Below are 23,744 nucleotides of genomic sequence, written 5' to 3'. Positions count from 1 at the left end.
GTGCAACATGCATCTCCTAAGTTGACAAAGCTCCTCCTTCCTCAATCATTATGCCAACTAGGAAGCCAAGTTGTCCAGCCAGAGACGTGGGGGGTACCTTCCCGGTGTCCAGTTCTCAGGGTGCTGCCGCGAAATATTTTGAATGGAGTGATCTCATCGGGCAGGTAGGTGCCCTGAGCAGTGGTTCCGGGGCACACTCCGGGCACAAGCCCTTACCAGCTTGCCCATGCACCGCTGGGGTGCCAGGCCGTCCATGCACTTGTGGTGGACACTCATCTTACAGGCCTTGCAGCGCAGTCCATGCTTAGCATTGGTTCCTGTCAGATATATGGTGAGCTTTGGTTAGGATACAACCTACTCTTCCCTGGCGACTTGTATGAAATCACTGAAAAAGTGGTCGTTCCCGTAACCCAGCTAATTCGTCTTTCCTGTGATGTTTATATGAAGATTTAAAAATGGACAAAATATTATGGTAGATTCTTTTACCTTCTTCCATATTTTCTACCCAAAGTATCAGCTCTGGTTTCCTTCCACCCCTTTCCTGTTTATTCCTCCAGACAATCTCAACCTCCTCTGCCTCCATTGCTCACTCAATTCAAGCTTGCAAATCCCACTTTCTTTGCTCTTCACATGGATCACATTTCTGCTCTTCTGTGTATCTTGCTGAGTAGTCCAAGTCCTGAAATTCTACCCATTTTTACCTGAATTCCCATCACACAGTCTGAACTATTGGGCAAACTCTCTGGAAAATGACCAATAAAGGGGGAACAGCGTGGTCTGTGTGAAAGTGGGGCTGATGATGGTCTAAAGTGGGGGATAGAGGGCTCAATCAGACACCAGCCCCTGCCTGGGGGAAAAGGAAGAGGAGGTGGGGGGCAGTGAAACTACCCCTGCAGTGAGTCACTTAGTGTCCTGGGACACAATGCCATAACAGGTGAGAAGAAAGAAAGCAGAGGAGGGAGGGGAGGCAGAGAGTCATCCTGGCCACCGTGTCCAAAATCTTGGCCTGCACCAAGGCCCGAGGCAGCAGCACTGGAGAGGCATCGGGAGGACAGACCAGAGGGCGGGATGTGGGAGCTTCAGGAAGACAGGAGTGGTGCTGGGCACCTCATTTGTTGTTTTACAAAGTGGCTGGCTGGAGGCGAAGAGAGGATGTTAAAATGGGATGTCTTCTGTCTCCATTGAGTCCAGGACAGAGGATACAGGACAAGAGGTGCCATCTTCTCTGACTTATGAAAAGGAGGTGGCAGGCTTCCAAGCAGGTCTTAAAAATGAGGCGCCAAAATGGATTTCACAGCCCTTAGGTGACCAAGCAAATCAAGCCTATTGGAAAAGTGGAAGGGAGGTGGGAGGCTGGAGGGAGCATTTCTTTGAGAGTTGTTGAGACACTATTAGTTTTATCCCTAAAACTATGCTTCTCTACATAATGAGAAGAAGGAGGTGCTTTCTTCTCTTCTCAGTCTCCTCCTACTGAGAGGGATTTTGAGGAGATTTGGACACATGGCTGTGGCCACACCCATGGGAGCATGTAGGTGAGGGATACGGGTGACCAGTGGTCCTGCCAGCCTACCAAGGAGAAACAGCCATATAGGCAAGGCCCGCACCTTAAAAGCTTGTCAGCAAAAGGATGTGTGAATACTTTCCATGGATCACGTGGAATGCTGCCCAAGAAGACCAGCTGGAAAGGCAACGAGCTTCCCTCAGTAGGAATTAATATGTCCATATGCCGTGACACATGAGGTCACAGGTCTCCCCTATATATCATAGCTGACCACAGACACAAAGCGAGGACAGCCCAACACACATAAAATCCACCCTCTTCTCCACCACTGCCTCCTCCAAACCATCACCACGCCTTGTCCGGACCAATTCCTGACTGAATTGCCTTATCCATTTTTGCCTTCCTCCACTATGTGTGGAACCTCCTACTTAATGGTCTCTCGGTAGGTTCTCCCTGCCTTTCTGATGTTACACAAAATGCTCACCACGGTGGCGAGACTTTGTATGATTTGGTGGGAGCCCATTTCTAACTTTGTCTCAGGCCGACCCCTCTTGTTCACCAGGGTCTAGCCACATGACCTTCTTCAAGTTCCTTAAATGCACAAGCTCTTGAATCCCTCAGGGTCTTTACACATGCTGCCCTGTGTGCCTGCAATGCTTGTCTGTAGCTCCTCACTTGTTTCACTGTCCTCATCCTTAGGGCTGCTTGTCATTTCTTCAATGAGGCCTTCTTGGGAACATTCCCCCTCCCCCCCTCTAAATTATCTTTTTTTCCTGTTGGTCTTTTCACAGTGCTCTGTTGTTATCATTCACAGGATTTATCACAGTTGTTATTTATTTGAGAGTTCGTTTTTGTCTTTTCCTCTGGACTATGAACTCAATGAGGCTAAGGACTGAGTCTGTCCATTTGCCACTGTATACCCAGCTCTGGGTATGATGCCCAATAAATACGTATTAAAGAAATTAATGAACGAATTCTTTTGTAGTCAGTCACACACATACTGAAATCAGTGGTGACTGATTTAGATAATTAATTGAAGTTGATTTCATCGATGGTGTAGGAATGGCATTCAAGAGTTGAAAGAGGACTTGGAGATCATCTATGTGTATGATTTTATTTTATTTTATATTATTTTTTTAACATCTTTATTGGAGTATAATTGCTTTACAATGGTGTATGTGTATGATTTTATTTCACAGACGAGAAGCCTAAGGGTCCAAGCAGTAGAATGGCTTATCTCAGGTCAGAGGAGGTCCTGCTTAGTTTCACTCTTTCCCTGCTTGGCCCAAACATTTCCTCCTTTTATTTGGCTTGTTTAACCTATATGGGGATGCAGTTGAGGATAATGAGATGATAAAATAGGGTCTATGAGAACCTGACAGTCAGCTGAGAAAAGCAACAGGAAAACTCTTGACTGGACAAAGCCCTAGAAACCCTTCAGGAGGTGTTACCTGAAAACTCCCTTCACGAAGGCATCATTTAACACAGAGTGTGTCTGCTGTTATAAATACAGAAAGTCAAAGTGACATATAAACACACCATAAATTCCTGGGTATGTGTGCTTGTTCATAAATACTAGTTGGAAAATCTCTTTTTCATTTTGAGAATAACCACTTAGCTGAAAAATTGCAATGTCTTCAAAAGACTGGACTTTGAAGGCAGTAACTTAATTTTTGTTTTCAAATAGAGAATGCTATTTTGTGCCTTATGTGAGAATGTAAGTAAAAGCTTCCAAGAGGAAAGTTATTTCATTGTGTGCTGGACTCTGAAATAGAGCCATTATATATTAAGGTATATTTTCCTTCAAACCTGAACACCGTAATTTCAGTTTTCCTTGCTTGTTCTAAAACACTCCACTGTATGAGTCAGACCACCTGCAATTATTTGGTTTCAGGTGTTCCAAGTTCTACCATGGAATAACAAAAGTGATTGAAGAGGAAAGCTTGTATTCTGTGGCTCAGAGACTAGTTCAAAGGAATAATTTACATCCCAGCAGTGGCATTAGTTTACTGTAGCAAGATATGGAGAAGCTACAATCTAATTTGTTTTATCACCACTGATCTCCATCACAAAGGCATCACTGAATGTGACCGTTATGCCTCAGTAGGGTGGGAAAAACATGATTTTAAATTTGAATCTGTCTCATGTGGGCTCTTTAAACTTAAGAAAACTACTAAAATTCTTGGAGCTTCAGCTGTCTCATCATCAAATGGGAATAGTACTAACCACTCTCAGGGTTGCTAATAGTAATAGCATCATAATATATGCAAAGGGGATGGCATGGGTTTACACACTTGGAAAAATAAAGATATCTCTGGATTTTGAGTAAATATGGTGGACTGGCAACATGAGTTTCCCACTTATTCATACCAAAACCCCACTAAAATTAGCAAGAATAAAAAAATGGTATAAACGCCCAAATAACAGAGTTACTGGGAGGAGTGGCAAGAGTAGAAGAAAGTTCAACATACATACATTTGGAAGATAGCAACTGAAGGTGTGGTAAGCAATTTAGCAGAAGAGAGGAAGATTGGATTTCCCAATAGCAACTTGGAAACTAGAAGGTCATGGAGCTTCAAAAACCGTGGAATTTCAAAATTCTGCAAGAAGAAAATTTCCAACCTAGAATTTTATACCCAGCCAAATTACCAACAAGTATGAAGGCAGAATAAACACATATTCAGATCATCAGGAATTAAAAATATTTAACTTTCCACACACGCTTTCTTAGAAAACTACTGAAGAATGTGCCTTAGAAAGATGAAGAAATAAATCAAGGAAGAAAAAAATATCAGACTCAGTGTGCAACGCAAGAACAACATAGAGGAGAGGTAAGTGATATGCCCATATGACAACACAGTAATAGCCCTAGACAGGAGCCACAGATGAAGTGAGGCAGTAGACTTGGGAAAAAATGGAACTTAAACATTTACAGAGCTTTTTTAGATTTGGATATCATAATAGATATGGCATTAGACAGATATATGAGAGTATATAAAAAAAAACAATTATAGGTGCATGAAAAGTCAAGGAAATGAAAAAGGCAATTTCCAGTATGAAGCAACGTAAAACCTGTGTAAGGAAAGAAATGTAATCATGGTACAATACTAGAATCAGAAGTGAGCAATGGTCATAAGAGTGTATAAAGTGACTAGTTAACACAAAATTGTGATAAAACTACTTGGGAAGATGACAGAGCAAGGGAGCAGCAGACTGTGATGTGACTCTTGTGGGAAAAGTGAGAGTGAGGAAGAAGTGAACAAGCAGGGGTTGCTGGAGGGGTTAGAGCTGAATCCTCATCCTCTATAGCAGGAAGCCAAGACATGTTTGATTCATCAATAAATAGTAGTAGAAGCACAGGATTTAGAAATATTGAAATGAATGCTAGAAGCAACAATTAAAAAGGATGAAAGTGGTTGACTTTCAGAAGCGAGTCTGGGTTACAGGATGAGACAGTTTCCACTGTAGTATTTTCAGTACCATCAGTACCACCTTTAAACTAGTCTCATGTACTACTGTGACAAAAAGCAAAGTTGTACTTGCAGGAAACCAGGTCAAGTCAGCCCCTTGGAATGATGTGGTCCTTGGAATATGGAGATATAGGGAAGACATGGGGCCAGATCTTCACAGAAACCATCAGTTCTTCCCTGGGATATGAACTTCTAGGATAAATCTAAGATAGTTCTATGAGTTACAGTTGAAAATTGTTAAGAATGTGAGTTATGATATTGAGATGGATTTTGGAATGGATCAGTGAAAACCAATACAACACTGATTAACTGTTGGGCACTGAGCCATTTTATGAGCCTGGTATCATTTACCACTATGGATAAGTGAGCTGTCCATAGAAAACCAAGTGTTGAAGCTCCAGTGAATGAAGAAGTTTATATATAGATGTTAGGAGAAAATATTGAAGGGGTTTTCTCAATGCAAATGGCTGAATCAACTACACTGGATGACAGGCTTTTTAAAAGAAATGATATCGATTACAGATATCTATAAAACAATTGGCCAGACTAATTTTGATAAGATTTTGCCATCGAGGCATTGCTTACCCCTTGGCTGAATTTCATATAGTATCAGAGTTAAAGATAAAACAATTGTTGCCCTTGAGATCACTTACCTAGAGGAACAATATGGAGAATGGGTAAAAATAAGAAAAAGAAATGTGTAAGAAAAGAAATGTAATCATAGTACGGTACTTAATCAGCGGTGAACAATAGTTAACATTGTTACTGATAATTAACTTGCTTCCAGATTGTGCAACCATGGTATCAACTCCTACAATTTATTTGATAAAATTAATGTAAATTAGACAAGAAAGATACCTTACTATGATTTGGGAAAAAAAACTTTAAAAAATCTAGAAATAAATAATATATATGTTATATATATATGAATATCTAGAAATAGATTCATAAATATTTCTTGGATTACATAAAAAATATATAAATGATTCAAAGGTAAATATAGATGAGATAGTTCAAAGATGTTCCAGGCCCCTGTTCTTACCGGTTTAGCTACTGGACTCCCCTCAGCCTCTGGCAGTACAGGCCTTGGCTGGGAGAGGAGACTGCAAGGGATCAGGAGATCGCTTGCATCAAGAGTCTGCAAAGCCTCGGAGGGCCAGAAGCCAGGCTCACAGAAGGGCCTCAGAGCCACAGATGAGAGCAAAAGTGGAGGGTGTGTTTTCAGTGCCTGGGCAGACCAGAGGCATTTAAGGGCTAGGGACTATGAAAACAGTAGTAAAGATGGTAGAGTTAGTATTTTTAAACTAAAGGCCATAACAAAACCTCCAATGGGTGATAAAAACCGGCATTATAATGCAGCTAGCATTATTCATGGACCATTTGCCTTTCAATGAACACTAACACAAGGAATGAAACAGAATTCCTTAGCATTCCCTCCCTGATGGGACCTCTGCTGACTCTCCTTGCTTCATTTTCAATATGCTCCACCTTGAGCTACTCCTTGGTTTTACCAGATCATTTGTGGCTCCTGGCAAGGGTGGCCGACTCATGCCACCTGAGCGCTGCTCACATTGCCTCCTCTGCCTTTCTTGCTCAGGTGCTAAACAGCTTCCCATTTTCTTGAAGCCCTTTTAAGGATTTTCCAAAGCCTCCTGCGCACACACACTCTCCCTGCTTCCACCACCTCAGGACCCATACTCTCCTCTGTTCCCTTACTGTTCCCAGGTACCTTTCACAAAAGGCCCTTGACTTGGAGTGATGGCTTATTCACCTCTAGAACCCCTGTGGCCAGGAAAGGGCTTGGCACAAAGAACATTACTGTCCGTGAGGAATGACCAGCCTACTCAGACCTGGGCCAGAGAAGTGCCCAGGCTGAGAGAATGCTGGGGTTCTGCCCCACTCACGCTGTGGAAGGAGTGAGGTTCCTTCTTGTGGCCCCTGGCTCCTGGAGGCGTGTGTGACTACCGGGTTCTAGTCACCTGCAGATCTTTACTCCCTGGGCTCCCAGCTGGTCAGTCTTGCTTTTCATGCCAATGTTCCAATGTGACTGCATCCTGGTTTGTTGGGACCCAGAACTCTCCAAGCTCCCGGTTGACCCTACAACCCAGGCCAGAATACTGTTCCATCTGATGACTGCCTGACCTAGGAAGGGGCTGAAAGCCGATTCTGGGAATCACTCCTTCCACCTCTGCTACTGATTCCTCAAACCCTCCTCAAAGCAGATGCTGGGAACTGTCTGGACCTGTCCTCATACTGTGGTGTACTAGAAAGAACTTGAGCTTCAGAATTCGAGCAATACAGCTTAAACTGGCCCCAAACTTTGGAAATCACTCAATAGTTAGAAAGTTTTCTGATAAAGGGGAAAAAAATGGGAACATTTTTCCCATCACAGTTGAACTCTACTCATGAGAACTTGATTAAAAATAACCCATGCTATCTGTCCCCTACTATGAGTTCAATTGAACAAGATGGTTTGAAGACCCCCGGGCCATCTTTCTCTGAATATATTCCCCGCTCCCTGCCACATTACATCTTTTCCAACTCCTTCCTAGCTTAAAAAAATTAATGGCATCCATTGTTTATAAATGCTTCTGTTGATCTTTCCTATTTCGGTTTCTGACTCCTAGTGGAAAAACTCTCCCTACTTCTCCCGCCCCTCACCCACACGGGGCTTCAAAAATAGCAACAGGAGTTGGGTTGGCTCAGGGCTTTGTGTTTGGAGTCCATAGCCTTTGCCCTCTGGATCATTTCACGTCCTAACACCATGGCCAGCAAGCTTTCCTTTTGTTACATGTGTGTGGCTTGAAGTTTTGAGACATGTCTTCCTGAATGATCACTTTCTCAGGACCATCTGGAATACCCCTGACCTCAGTAATAATCTCTGCTGCTCTCTGTCTTCTCCTCTTCTCTGAGGTCTGCAGTTTTCACAGTCTCATTTGCTTTCTTCAGAATTGTTCTTCTAGCTTAGGGCTCAAGAATTTGTACTTATCCTCAGCTCTCCTAAGAATGGATTGGCCAATTTATGCTATACCCCGTCTCTCCATCTCCAAAGTGCTTCCCGAGGAATTTGGCATGCTATTAATCTCAACCTTTCATACATACAAATAGCTTTAATCGTACTGAACAATTTTTGAGTTTTTTAATACACAAAGAACATTCATTTGTATCAATGTATTTAATTATCAGTAAATTCCATGAAGTAGGTATTGTTATTTTCAATCTCATTTGAAAGACACTGGGATTAAAAGATGCTCAACATTGCTAATTATTAGAGAAATGCAAATCAAAACTACAATGAGGTATCACCTCACACTGATCAGAATGGCTATCATGAAAAACTCTACAATTAATAAATGCTGGAGAGGATGTGGAGAAAAAGTAACCTTCCCACACTGTTGGTGGGAATGTAAATTGGTAACAGCCGCTATGGAGAACAGTATGAAGGTTCCTTAAAAAACTAAAAGTTGAGCTACCATATGATCCTGCAATCCCACTCCTGGGCACATATACAGAGAAAAACATAATTGGAAAAGACACATGTACCCCTACGTTCATAGCAGCACTATTTACAATAGCCAAGACATGGAAGTAAAACCTAAGTGTCCATCAACAGATGAATGGATAAAGAAGATGTGGTATATATATATATATATATATATACACACACACACACACACACACACACACATACATATACAATGGAATATTACTCAGCCATAAAAAAGAATGAAATAATGCCATTTGCAGTAACATGGATGGACCTAGAGATGATCAGACTCAGTGAAGGAAGCCAGACAGAGAAAGACAAATATCATATGATATCACTTATATGTGGAATCTAAAACAATGATACAAATGAACTTATTTACAAAACAGAAATAGACTCACAGACATAGAAAGCAAATTTGTGGTTACCAAAGGGGAGCCAGCAGAGGAATAAATTAGGAATTTGGGATTAAAATATATACATCACTATATATAAACTAGACAACCAACAAGGACCTACTGTATAGCACAGAGAACTATATTCAATAATTTGTAATAACCTATAATGGAAAAGAACGTAAAAAAGAATATATATTTATATATATGTATAACTGAATCACTTTGCTGTATACCTGAAACTAACACAACACTGTAAACAAACTGTATTTTAATAAAAATTTAAAAAAAAAGAAATTGGGATTGAGAGAAGGTAAATCAATTGTCCAAGGTCACTCCATCTACTAAGTGCAGAGCCAGAATGCAAACACCCACCCCCAACCTCTCTGCCCCATTCTGCCTCTCTCCTGGCTCTCTCTTGCAGTTCTGTATTTTGAATTTGTTTGCAATGATCCACTTGTAGATGCTCACTAGTGCCACTTGTGATGACTGTCAGGGCAGTGAACGAAGTTCCACTTCTACAAATCTGATGGGACAAAGCCCTTACTTCTTTGCCTTTGTCAGCTACTGGAGGTTTTAGAATAAGCATCAAGCTAGGGAGCTTGAGTATAATTCTTTGGGCAATCAGGTTGAGGAAAGCAGTAATTTTTCCTGAGAAAAGCAGTAATTCGATGTCAGTTTGCTTTCAGAGGAGGGTTGGCAGCAGTGTCAAGGGGATGAGGCGGTAGAGATGGATAAAAGAACATAGTTTAGGAAGTTCTTGAAACAGTTCACATGAGATGTGCTGAAGCCCGGCCTGAGGCAGGAGCAGTGGGAAGAGGGGAGGGAGTTGGCCATGGAGAAGTCACAGAAGTAGAACTGACAAGAGTATACTGCTCATGGGTGGGGTTTCTAGAGAGAGGGGCTGGGAGAAGTCAAAGACAGCCTTGAGGTTCTGGCCAGGTAGATGGGAGCACGCAGGTGCCACGTGCCCCAGTAGGAGAGGCCAGCAGTAAAGCGGCAGGTTTTATGGGGGAAGGAGATGATTTGCTTCACTGTGGGAAGATGTAGGCATTTCAGCATCCACAAGGCATCTGAGCAGCAGAGTTCCAGTAGCTAAAGTGAGAGACCAGAGCTTGGGAAAGAGGCCGGCCAGCACCAGTACATGCCCCCTGGGACAGCAGGACAGGAAGACAGGGACAAGCAAAGAGCCCTGAACCTTACTGCTAAGTGGGCACCACTGCTTTTGGGCACTGTCTCATTGAATCTTTATGCCACATCTATCAGAGAGATATTTTTATTTCTATTTTTAAAACGAGAAAATCGATGCTCAGAAAATGTTCCTGGACATCATCTTCTCAAAGAGGGCTATCAGGCTGATCTCACGTGAAGTGATACAGTCCTTCCGGGTCAGAGTCAAGCTGGTTCACTGTCCCGCCTCGGTTATAGTAAGTCATTCTTGTGACTTCTCTTTATGGCATTACAGTGCTTGGATCTTAGACTGTAAGGGATCAGAATGAAGCAGATGTAAACTCTTGAAGCCATGTTCTTGCCGTGTCAATGGAAACACACATTTCCCTGATTGGAGGTAAAGTGTGTGTGTGGTGAGCACACGTGCTGGCAGGTATCTACGTGTGCACTCCTGTGCTTGCTTGTTGTCATGTTGTTGGGATGACGAGTTGGGGTAGCTAAAGGCTTATGGATCTTTCCAGGTAAGCTTAGCATGTGATAGAATAGTCTATGCTGTGTTTTTCTGGTTCAGCAACCAATGTTCGATCAACTACAAAGAAAATGCATTAGTATTTCTCTTCCCCTCATCTTCTGTCCTTAATAGCTGGGTCACAGTGTACAGGTGTCTCCCTTACACACACACACACACACCTGCCAGATGCTTTGAGCCCCAGACACACACAAAGGGCTGTCCTATTTTTTTTTTTTTTTTTTTTTACTACTGGCCCAGTTCTGTCATTTATGTGATATCCCTGGGGCTGCACAAGCAAAGGGACCTTTCTAAAGTAGGTCAGTGGAGTGTTCTCTGCCCTGGCAGCTGAATGCAGGCACAAGATACGCATCTTCCAACAGGTCTCTGCCTCCCCTGTTTTTAACAGGAGATGGCCTATTCCAGGAGATCCCTAGCTTCCAAACATGGAATTAATCATGGGTCCTTTCTACATTTGTCTGCCATGGCTTGGTCTTAACCTCAAGCAGGAAGGCATAAATCAGCAACATCACAGTCAGGAAAATGTTTTGCAGCCACAAGTTTAGAAAAGGCTTAAAGTGTATCCAGAATTCACTGCCTACTTTCTGTCCACCCAATTCCACCTTGATAGATTTCTCCTCCTTTCCTTCTGTCCTAGGCAGCTTTTTCATTTCTTGGTAGGTGGGACAAGGAGGAAATATATGAAGCACAGAGGGTCTCAGAAGAACACGGAAATATATATATTCAGAACCTATTGGCTATGATATTACTAAATAGCATCTAGTTGGTGACCTGGACCTTCGGAGAATGACTAAAAATGTAACAAAAGACTGCCTTGAATTATCATTCTCCCCTGTCTGGCCAGTTATTTATGCAGTGGAAATACTCTCCTGTATTGTCATTTCTTTCCACTAAGGTATGATTTTAAAAGGCTCCTAAAATACAGATCTCTTCTTTGGGGCACGGATAACATCATTTCTCTGGAAATCATGTCTATGCTGTGATTCAAGAAATCACCAAAACACCTGCAAACATCATGATGGAAAATAATTTAAGAGGGACAGTCTCTTCCCTTTGGCTACCTTTTTTTTTTTTTTCACAATTTTCCCCTCAAATTTGGCCATTTAAGACTTTGGTCAGTTACTAGTAAAATAAACAGTTCATAGGAATGAAGTCCCTCATTTTCTTTCGTACACTGATAGGACAGCAGCAGTGTTTGACAAGCTGGGAAATTTTAATTTTATTTTATTTATTTATTTATTTTTGCGGTACGCGGGTCTCTCACTGCTATGGCCTCTCCCGCTGTGGAGCACAGGCGCCGGACGTGCAGGCCCAGAGGCCACGGCTCACGGGCCCAGCCGCCCCGCGGCACGCGGGATCCTCCCGGACCGGGGCACGAACCCGCGTCCCCTGCATCGGCAGGCGGACTCTCAACCACTGCGCCACCAGGGAAGCCCTTTATTTTATTTTTTATGCATATAAAGATTCTCTTGTCACCACCTGGTCCCCTTCGTATTCTCAGTAATCATGACATGTTTAAGGACAGGGTGGGAGGCAGTGCCCATGTCTTCCTAATGTCAGCAGATGTGTACCTTAAGAAAAACAACTTTAGGAACAGATGTGGAAGTATGGCTATCACTGAGATGAACCAGCCTCTAGCAGTTCCTTTGGGTGCCCGACTTCCCCAACTAGTCCCCCAAACAGGACTCAGATATTCTCCCATCAGTGATGTGGCTTTGGGACATCCCAGTCTGATGCTCTGGATGGGGGTGTGGGATGGGATGGCCTTGGAAGGCCAGTGAGAGCATCACGAGGCCTGTTAAACCCACCCTCCCCAGTGGACACCACAGCATCTGCATGGAAGGAGGCCCAGCAGGTCTTCATTTGAAAGAGTCAGGGGCTCCTCCTCACTTCTTCCAGTTTCTAGATAATTCTGGTCTCTTCTCCTTTGGTACCTCTCAGTCTCCTCGCTTGAATTTATGAAGGTATTAGACATCAGCACCGGGCTGGTACACAGGTGGTGTTCAATGTTTGAAGGATCCATGGCTGTTGAGATTACCTGCAGTTCTCCCTTCTTTTTTTTTTTTTTTTTTTTTTTTTTGCGGTACGCGGGCCTCTCACTGCTGTGGCCTCTCCCGCTGCGGAGCACAGGCGCCGGACGCGCAGGCCCAGCGGCCACGGCTCACGGGCCCAGCCGCCCCGCGGCACGCGGGATCCTCCCGGACCGGGGCACGAACCCGCGTCCCCTGCATCGGCAGGCGGACTCTCAACCAGTGCGCCACCAGGGAAGCCCCAGTTCTACCTTCTTAATTGTGAATATTTTTCTGTGTATAATAAAAATAATCATAACCATAATTCTCATAATAGTTATCAATGGTTGAGCAATCATTTATCTATTTATTCATTCAACAGATTCATACTGAACACCTGTTACAGGATGGGTGCCAGACTTAGCGCTGAGGATGCTACAGTGAACACAACACACCACAGCCACTGCCCTCAGGAGTTTACACCATCAGATTTGCCATTCACCTTGTCTACGTGACTGCATTAATCACCTGTCTCCTTTGCTCCTTTCACAGTGTTGTAAGGGAATATGCATTTTAAAGAATTATATTATACTAAACAGAAGACAACTATAGACAGCGTCTGCTTTTGGTTCACAATAAAATACAAGAGAATCAGATACTACAATAAAGGAGTCAAAATAAGGAATAGGGACTTCCCTGGTGGTCCAGTGGTTAAGACTCCACACTTCCATTGAAGGGGGTGAGGGTTTGATCCCTGGTTGGGGAACTAAGATCCCACATGCCGAGTGGTTCAGGGGGCCAAAAAAAAAGAAGGAATAAAAAACCTAGAAGAATGCGTGGGGAATACAGGACAGCAAAAAAATAAAATTTCACAATCAAAATCCTTATTAGAAGAAGTGAAGGTCAGAACTGATAGTACAGATGATTTAATTACTATCATAAAGCAGCAGTTCTCAGATCTTTGGATTTCATGGACTAAAGTAAAAGGCAAGAGTGTGCAACTGGCTTCAGTGAGAGCAGAGTGGACAGGGGACGAAGCCGCAGAACAGGCTGAGGGACATTAAGTGGAAACCGCGGGAATTCCCGGATTGGACTCTGCTCACCATTCTGTCCCAATCTGCAAGAGATGCATTAGCCAAGCAAGGGGGCCCATGGCAATGTCCTTCCTTATGCCTTTGGTACCATATCCTCTTGAAAAATATTGCTGGAAATATACTGAACAACTGAGAAACAAAAATAAGAGCTGAAGAATGGAGATGTTATGTAAGAATAGAGCTGGTGGTAGATACTAAAATCAGTTACAACTGGAAATGTCTAAATCAATGTATAAATCTTGTTATAAAAGGTATGTATACCTTAAGATTTATTCTCAAATGTCTGAATTGCAAAACATTGGAAGAGCAATAAAAATATGGATTGACAAGAGTGCCATACTTAATTCGCAAAAACAAGAAGTGGAAATACTATTGCTGGCACGATGGGAGTTGGGATTAAAAGTTGGATAAGCTTATCTGCAATAATAGAGGAATAAAACTACCATATTTATTTTACTTTTTAATAACTTGAAAAATGTGGAATAACAAGTGCTTTTTGAAAACCTCAGAGGTAATTGTTAGGAGAAGAATATATTACATATCTTTCAAACTGTGGAGGTTATAAAAGAACATATAAATCACACGTCACACACACGCGCGCACACACACACACACACACATACACGAACTGAAAGGAAACAGGAAACACAGAATAGAAATCATATAGTACCAGACAAAAGGAAGCCAAATATTTCACTCATAACAATGAATACTAATGCATAAACGTCTTCCATTTAAGAAGAAAAATTTAGGTTGGGAAAAAAAAGAAATCTAAAATCCAATTATGCTTATTTTCAAAAGAAGCACTTAGATGACATGACAAAAAAGGTTTAAAGTTATAGGTAGATAAAGGCATATCAGGCAAGTATTAAAAAACTAAGGTGGAAGCATTATTGTAACAGTGGGATTCATGACAGAAGTATTAAACAGGATAGGAAGCTGTTTTATTTGGCTATGGATATAATTCACAATGAAGGAATCCATGTAATGACCCTTTGTGCGCTGAGTAGCTTTACATGAAAATATGCAACACAAAGGAGAAATACAGAGAAAGATGACAGATGAGAAAATTGGCCTCCTGTGTCAAGCTTCCTTCTGGGCAGGCTGGAGACTTGACACACCACGGGAATGGCTTGCAGAGGGATTAGGGAGTTTTCCATGTTCTTCTATTTCTGTTGGTTGGTATTTAAGGCAGGCGATTTTTCTCCCACTCACTCACTGCTCTTTTTAATATACCCACTACATGTCGGTGGGTGCTGTGCTGGCTGCTGTGGGAATAGGCACCTGCATCAGACCAGATCATTCCTTCAAGGGGTAGGCTGTTTGAGAAATGACATGAAAGTTTAGAGAAAGTGGTCACCACAGGAACTGGAGAAAGCCTTTTAATTGATTTGGTGCAGGCATGGATAGAGAAATGGGGCAGGAAGGAAGGGTGTCCCAGATCTTCCAGAAGGAAGAGCAAAAACGCTGGGGCACTGACAATGGGCTCAAAACACATTAGGACCATTGCAGGGTAGCGTGGTGAGCAATCTGGTAACACGGGCAGTCCTCTCCAACTTCTATGTTCCTGTCTTCTGTTTTGGCAGCAGGTCAAGTGATACCATGCAGTCCCATGTGAGGTCCCAGAGCATAACACTAGCCCCTGACAGAAGCTGCTTCTACCTCTGTGTGAGGCTCTAACATACCTCCTTCCTTGGAGCCTACCAACATCCATTTCTGCTCAATCTTTGCTGGAAGGAATGTGGTTTACTTTTTCATTTAAGTCATTTTAAATGAGACAGAATGTATTTCTTAAAATACATGGCAGGGCTTCCCTGGTAGCGCAGTGGTTGAGAGTCCTCCTGCCAATGCAGGGGACACGGGTTCGTGCCCTGGTCTGGGAAGATCCCACATGCCGCGGAGCAGCTGGGCCCGTGAGCCATGGCCGCTGAGCCTGCGTGTCCGGAGCCTGTGCTCCGCAATGGGAGAGGCCACAACAGTGAGAGAGAGGCCTGCTTACCGAAACAACAACAACAACAACAACAAAAACATGGCAGCAGGCATAAAATTTCAGGAAACTAATGGAAGACGCTAGCTGAAAAGTATTTTGTGCCCCTTTAGTTAAAAGGTGCTGAGTACAATGTTCTCTGAGAACATGGGATCTGAACTGAAGTCTTAATAACTCTTTAATGAACTTGCTTTTGCAGGCACTGTAAAGGCTTTCCAAATTGTGTCCATTAGAGACATGCCAAATAGTGTTCAATGACAGCCGAGTGGAATTAGGGAAAAGAAAATCTTCAGGAGGGAGAACTCCGTTATCACCCATTTGCTCCACTGCCTCTGTTCTCCACTGATAACACCTGGTTGTCTTCAGGATAGCAGGACTTCAAAATGCTAACATGTGCTGTGATTATACAAAGGGAGTGTAGTGTACAGCATTTTCCAAACATATTTTACTATAGAAAATCCTCCCTCCCCAAATCTACGAAGCCTACTTCTGGGAATACTTTTAGAAGCTCTTCCTTTTAGCATCTTGAACTCTGCCTCACTGTATCATCCATCAATGTGCACCTGGGACCCTGAGCAAGTTTAAACCCTCTTCCAGATGAGATCACTTCAGCTATTTGAAGACAATGACTGTGTTCCCCAAAGTCTTCTCCCAGCCAAGCATTGCCACCTCCTGTAAACATTCCTCAGCTGGCAGGGTCACTATCTCCCTACCCTGGGTGTGCTCCAGTTTTATTTACTTTCACTTAAAACCCTGTCCCCAGAAGCAACACAATTCTCTCAAGGGGGCTAGATAAGCAAAGAATACAAAGAAATTACTTCTGTTGGTCCAGGAACTACGTTGCCTTTTTGTCCCCTAGTAGAAAAGTAGCAGTTTACTGCTACTTGTAAGCAATTAAGACTCCAGAGATTAACAATCCCATAGGGCAAACCACTGAGGTCTAGGTACCACATTTTATGATGGACACATACCACAGCCCAAAGGAAAATATACAACTGAAATTTAAGAAAAAGGTTCTAGAGAGCACTTGTATTTTCTTATTTATAAGCTGCACAGCTCCTAAAACAACTGTCCAGCTAAATGACTGATGGCATTTCAAGAGTTTTAATTCCATCCTGAGAATACATAGATTTTACATTTGCTTTTTTTAATATTCCCCTTGATTTCTGTTTGGCATTTTCCACCAAGAAACAGCTTCAACGGTGAGTGAATATTTCCATTCAAGGTGTGGTTCATGTTTCAATGTTTATGGCTTTTTCAAGCAATCGGACGAGGTCCGAATAGGTCAGGAAACAACTAAATTAATGGTCAAACAAAAGCATAGGAGAAAGTTCCGTGACTCAGTGTAATGTAATATTTCCTCTCCTTATATTATCCATTATAATGATAACACAGTGTTATGGGTACAACAATGTCACGGTCCATCTGCATTTCAAATTCATTCCTAGTGGAGGATGTTTTCATATTGCGTCTTGTAGCATTAAAGTGTGTTTACAGAGATACTGATGCTGTTAGTGCCTCGCCTAGATTTTACTTATCGTACTGACACTGTGAGTATTGGCTCCGAATGGCTCACAGGTGCTCTTTTTCAGAGAATTGTTCTCAGCCAAATGGGATCCTCTTTGTCTGGGATGTCACACTCCCACTGCCCCCTGGGGGGCAGCCATGGCCAATGACTGAGCGACAGGAGTATACAAAGGCCAACACCCTGGTCTCAAGGTGGGGCTACTTGGCGATATGATAAAATCTGTGTTCCAGAGCTCCCCCTGGGTGGGATCATGTGACGTCAGCTCCAGCTGAGACCACATCCTTGCTTGACTCCTCCCCCTGCCTGGTCCTGTTTCTCTGATTCCCCTTCTCCTGAGGGCTCTCCCCATAATAAACCACTTTCACTAGGATCTCTAACTCTGTCCTGTTTTAGAGATTCTTACCCAGGACAAAGCCATTACTGTTTTCCCCAGTGGCTGCTACTCGGACAGTTAGAAAGTAAATGATCCTTTGACTGCAGTGACTGTGTGAGGAAACTTGACATTTTAGGCAACAAAATCCAGCCTTTTTGCTAAATATTTGTTTAGAAAATATGTGCCCATTTAATATGCTGTGTCTTCTAAGTGGCTGCCAACTAAAAACATTTAGCTAATTTAAAAATAGTTTTGGGGGCTTCCCTGGTGGTGCAGTGGTTGAGAATCTGCCTGCTAATGCAGGGGACACGGGTTCGAGCCCTGGTCTGGGAGGATCCCACATGCCGTGGAGCAACTAGGCCTGTGCGCCACAACTACTGAGCCTGTGCTCCGCAACAAGAGAGGCTGTGATAGTGAGAGGCCCGGGCACCACCATGAAGAGCGGCCTCCGCTTGCCACAACTAGAGAAAGCCCTCACACAGAAATGAAGACGCAACACAGCAAAAAAATAAATTAATAAAAAAAAAGTTTTGGAAACAAGGTGTCAGAATGGAGTCCCTTAGAAAAATCTCCTTAATTGACAGAGTGGACTCATGCACTGAGTTCATTATGCTAATAGCACATACTGACTTGTTCGAGTCTTTGCAATTCCAATGAGATGCAGATTACCACAAGGAAATTCAACGCTCTCCTGAAACGAGTCACTGTAGACAGTTCATTGTAAAGACAGAGTGCCCTAGATGGAATACATGTACTGAGTGCCCAGTGAAGACGTGTCGCCCACCCTAACTCCCACTGCCAAGGCCTAAAGATGGCAAGAGTGGATTGTTTTGGTGGAGGAAGTATTTTTCTTCTAAGCAAGTCCAAGAGGATTCTCCTAGTCTGACTGGCTCTTGAATCCTGTTGACCCAAAGGCTTGGGCATCCAGCACTGGGGCTGGTGAACACACCTGCCTATTTCTCTCATGTCTCCATGAAAGACTGGCTTGATCATCTTTGGCTTGCACAGGTGACCACATTTCTGGAAAGGAGGTGATCATAAAGGGTAGCCATGTCCTGGAGGCGGGGGGCATGCCATAGTGCCTGCTTAACCCAAGGGGCCTAAGGGCAGGGTCAGCAGGGGAGGAGCAATCTCAGGTCTAAGGTCAAGGGCAATGCTGGCAGTAGGGAATGAGGAGTGAAGGAGCCAAAGAAATTAGAAAGAGATGGGCAGGGAATGAGGCTGGGGTCCTGGTCTATTTTTACTGCCACTTTCCGGTGGCAAATGTTTAAGCTTTCCAGCTTTAAGGCCTAGGCAGCTAGGCGAGGCACACATGTGAGACCCTGTAAACCCAACTCTGAGTGTCCATTCCAACTTAGAAATCCTAGACAGCGAGGATGCCAGATTCCATTTATTTTTATACAAATATCCATCAGCTAGAAACTGCACAAATGAGATTTGATTTTTCTTGGCCATCATTACATAACCTTTGGTTCTCAGTTGAGAAGAAAAAACCTGCTTTAATATGTTCTCTGGAATGTCATTCTAAGGGGATAGTAGCAGGGGGTCTTTCCCCGGAATTTAGAAAATGAAGATGAGCTGAGGCTTAAAGAATACAAATCTTGGGCTTCCCTGGTGGCGCAGTGGTTGAGAGTCTGCCTGCCGATGCAGGGGACATGGGTTCGTGCCCCGGTCTGGGAAGATCCCACATGCTGCGGAGCGGCTGGGCCCGTGAGCCATGGCCGCTGAGCCTGTGCGTTCGGAGCCTGTGTTCTGCAACGGGAGAGGCCACAACAGTGAGAGGCCCGCGTACCGCAAAAAAAAAAGAATACAAATCTTCAGGTGATTATGTAGAGACAGGAGGTTAGGTTTGCAGAGTAAAGAAAAAGGGGCAGATCAGCTGTGCTCTATCACAGATGACAAGCCCTGGGCAGTGTTTCGGGAAGGATCACGTCCATCAGCCTCTGCTTTACCTCACTCCTCTTCCTCTCCTCGCCTCCTTCCTCTGCCCTTTCCCTCTCCTCGTTCCCTCTGGTCTCACATCACCTCTCTAATACCCTTTCTCCTTTCCTTGAAGGAGCCTACTATTTGGTTTACTTGGTTTTCATCTTTGAAAAGAGCAGTGTGCCTTGTTGACTGTTTTTTCTCTTCTCTTTCTTTTTATGTTAAAAAGGCAGTTACACTATACATTTAATTCTGAGAAGAGAAAAGTATAGTGAAATTCTCTTTAACACAAAGCATTTTTTGGGTGTGATTTTCAAAACAGAATCTTTCAAAATTGTCACTGTACTTGAGATGTACCTGGAATCCTCTTTAGGGTAATGACTGTGACATTCCTCAGAGGTGAACTCACTTCCATTAGTTGTTTTAAAAAGACACAGGCTGTCGGTCTTTTCACACTCGTCATGAGACTGAAAATAGAGACTCATCATCACCTATTTAAGGGTTATGAATAGCACTGCCTTGAAAAGGACAGTGGAAATCTGTGTGGAAATTGAAAATGATGTATCAAATTCCGAAGCTAGGTAGGTAGACACAAAAATGAAGTTGGAGGCCAAATTGCCTCAGAGTTCTGAGCACAAGACATGATAAGACCCCCTCCCTGCCATGGTAATGGTCAGATGCCAGGCATCACTTCCAGATGCAGAATGGACGTGGAAGGTAGTTTAGCTCTAAGACTTAGTAGTGTCTCCCAGACAAAAAAGGCTCCGTAGTGCAGAGGCCATCCTAAGCCCAGTGGTAGGCTGGATTATTAACATTCTTCACTCTGTCCTTCGCAGGTGGCTTTGCTATCCCTGCTACTGGGGGCAGAGTGCACTTCTCCATCCCTGGACATGGGTTTGACCCACATCCCGGTGGAGTACCCACAGAAGTGACAGTTGGGTTCCTCCAACCCAAGGCCCTCTGGAAACTCTGTATGCTTCCACTTGTCCTTGCCATTAGAAGGACATGGCATGGGCAGCCCGTGGGTCCAACGAAAGGGTAAGAGATAAGGAAGAGAGAGAGGACACAATAATTGAGCTGAGTTTGGATCAGCCAAACCCCAGGTGATCTGAAGATGCTGAGTAAGAGTAAAAGAAAGCTGTTTTGAGCACGCTGGAGTTTTAGAGTAGTTGTGATACGGCGATTTTTTGGAAATCCTTGACTGACACAAAGCACTCTTCCTAAATGTGGCCTGTTAGAAGGAAGAACATGAATAATAATAGTGACTAGAAAATGACAGTGTGGATAGAGAATGGTTTTCTGAGGATGAGGACAGGCCTGTGTGTATGGTTGCAAAAGTGGCTGATGCTGCTCCCCATTTTGAATAAACACCCCTCCACACACACCCTCCCCCCGCCAACTGGGTCTTGGCCAAGGGTGAAGGACACCGCAGAACCCTGCCTTCCCGGTTACACTGGAAACCACTGATATTTCCACGTTCAATGATGACAGACACTGGTCTGTTTGGGAAGCAGCAGAGGCTCATTTCAAAGAATATCGGTTAATTAAGTAGGGGAAGATGTTCAAGACCACCTACGCCTGGGAGAAGTTAAATTACTCGCTACTCAAAAGGCAGGCCCTTCAATTACCGGTCAAATGCCTCAGTTAAATGGTTATATTCTCCCTGAAATTTGTCTTTTAACTTTACCCCTTGCTCCCAACCCTTCCCTCTAAAGGCACAGAGAGTAAGTCTCTTGACTTTTCCAATATGGTATTTTAAAACACAGTTGCACATCCAAAGTCTTTTCCACACCAAACTCCCAGGGTTTCCTCACAATCTTATTTTGGCACACCACTCACCATTCTGATCACTCTCTTCTAGACACCTGCTTGCTTGTTCATATCCCTCACAGAATGGGAAATGCAGAATCAGAGGCAATCTTTAAGGTGTATGTAAAACACTGATGTGTAGATGAGGGACTAATTATTTTGTTACCATGACATTATTTTTTAAATTATTTATGCCTATAAAGTGTCAAAAAAATTTTTTGTTACTCTAATTTGGTTTACCCTCTAAATAGCTTTCTCTTCCTTAGGAAAATGACTATTTTCTTGTTTAATAATAATGATAATGATATCAATTCCAATACCCTTCCTCTGCTGAGGTCTATTAGATGCCTGGTACTTCCCTTCTACCAGTTCATTAGTCCACACAAAACCCTGAGGGTGGTATTATCATCTCCGCATAAAATGAGGACACAGGTTAAAAGAAGGCAAGTCACTGGCATGAGGTCACACAGCTGCACGGGGCTCTAATCCAGGCTGTCTGGTTCTACACGCATGGTCTTTCTACCGTCCTCACTCCCTCATCTCATTTCATCTGGGAAGGGAAGGGGCTAATTGTTTCCATGGGAATAGCCAGGAGCAAAACATGGGTCCGCGCTCTCCCCATTCTGTGTACCATATGGAAGGGTACCTCTCTGCCCGCTTCAAAGTAAGATGGTCTCTCACCCTGTGACATCACAAAGCCTTTGGCTGGAATATAACTATCAAATGACTGGCATCAGAGACAGCATGGAAAGGAATCCACAGAGGCCAGTCTTGTGATCTTCAACTAAGGTTTTCTTCTATTGCCATGGTGGACACTGCTGATGCCCTACCCAGATACCCCGTACTGGGTAGGTACAGGCAGAACAATGGCCTCCCAGAGATGTCCATGTCCTAATCCCTAGAACTGGTGAGTAGTTATGTTACGTGGCAAGGGGAACTCAAGGGTGCAAATGGAAGTAAGGCTGCTAATCAGGTGACCTTGAGATGGGAAGATGATCCTGGTTTACCCAGGTAGGTCCAGTGTAATCTCAAGAATCTTTAGGAAAGGGGGAGAGTCAGGACCAAAGGGATGGTGGTGTGAAAAAGACGTGACCTGCCACTGCCACGCTTCATTGCACTGAAGATAAAAAGGGGTCACAAGCCAAGGTGTGGGCAGCCTCTAGAAGCTGGAAAAGACAAGAACATGGATTCCCCCCTAGAGCCTCCAGAAAGGAATGCAGCTCTGCGGACACCTTGATTTTAGCCCAGTGAGACTCATTGTGGACTTCTGATCTCCAGAACTATAAGGTAATAAATCTGTGTGGTTTGAAGCTACCAAGTTTGTGGCAATTCGTTATAGCAGCGAAACCTCACTAATAACACTGGTGGTATGTGTGCTGGCTGCTCGTGGCTCACAGCTGCCCCTTTCTTCCGAAAATTGCCATCGGCAGAACATGAGCCACTTTGCTCAGGGGTTTGAAATGACCTCCATCATGGGAGGAGGAGGGAAGCCCACTGATACCAAAGGCTGGCCTCAAGGAAGGACCAACTGGTGAAATTCATGCTCCAGACTCCCGCAAGATCCACCTAACACCACTTCCTAGTTTAGTTCCTCCCCTTCTCCATCCGCTTCCCTCTCTCCCCCTTGTCCTGAGAGCACCCTCTCAATAAATTACGTGCACTTGAGTCCCCATGTCAGGCTCTGCTTCTAGGGAATCTGACATGAGACAACTGTCATACCCAGAAGAGGTGCTGGGCCACGGGAAATGGGTACTGAAGGGGGAACGGGGGGCTGGGAAGGGTTTCAGGGTTGAGGAACTGGAAGGTGAGATGAACGACATATCAGGGCCACACTGGGCCCTGGCTCCCAGCTCGGGAAACAGGCTCTTGATCTTAAAGTGTTCTTCCCTGAAGCCTTCACGGCCAAACCCAGCGCTGCAGCATCCAGGCCATAAGTGAGCAGGAGGTATGGCGTGGGCCTGGCATTGGGACCCCACGTGGGGAAGGCCTGTCTCTCACACCTGTTACCCTCTCAGTGGCTGTCCAGGCACTCTAGGCCTTGCTTGGCTTCATATCTGCAGGATCAGCACCGTCTCAGGAGGACAGTCCCCATCTCGGTCAGCCTTGCATCGTTTGATTCCCAGCCTCATTTCCTCTCTTAATTCCAGCCTTCTGCCCTTCAACTTCTCCTAGGGTGGGTACCTCCTAACTGCCCCCTGAGAGCACACATGGGCGTCTCCTTCCCCCTCCTCTCTTGTTCTGCAGTGGCCCGTCAATCACCGGGACAGGCTGCTGTTCTTGAAACAACGGGTTTCAATTCACTCTGAGTTCCACCCAAAGTACCTTTATGGTTTCCTCCATCTGTTTGGTCACTGGGTTTCCACCGTGGGACAGGCGTTAACTGCAGAATTTCTGTGCGCCTGGCTCTCAATGGCTCAGGTCTTCCTTCTAGCTGGGACATTTTATAGGTCATTCTCTTCATCTGGGCAC

The 23,744-nt window shown here is 44.0% G+C and overlaps 1 protein-coding gene across 2 annotated transcripts in view; it reads right to left on the bottom strand.

Annotated features, from left to right (window-relative positions):
• The window catches only part of STAC (SH3 and cysteine rich domain), a 102,115-nt gene that overhangs the window by 41,284 nt on the left and 37,087 nt on the right, over positions 1-23,744 (bottom strand). Inside the window, exon 3 of one of the 2 annotated variants that reach the window (XM_029243146.1) lies at positions 217-317. The exons of the other annotated variant lie outside the window; for it this stretch is intronic. Coding sequence (XP_029098979.1) covers positions 217-317 — 101 coding nt within the window. The remainder of the gene's footprint in view (positions 1-216; positions 318-23,744) is intronic. 2 annotated transcript variants of the gene reach the window in all.

Source organism: Monodon monoceros, unplaced genomic scaffold (assembly GCF_005190385.1).
Source record: "Monodon monoceros isolate NGI ecotype Baffin Bay Population unplaced genomic scaffold, NGI_Narwhal_1 Super_Scaffold_3, whole genome shotgun sequence".
NCBI lineage: Eukaryota > Metazoa > Chordata > Mammalia > Artiodactyla > Monodontidae > Monodon > Monodon monoceros.
Note: the sequence above shows the minus strand (reverse complement) of the source record. Positions and strands in the feature narration are given on the sequence as shown.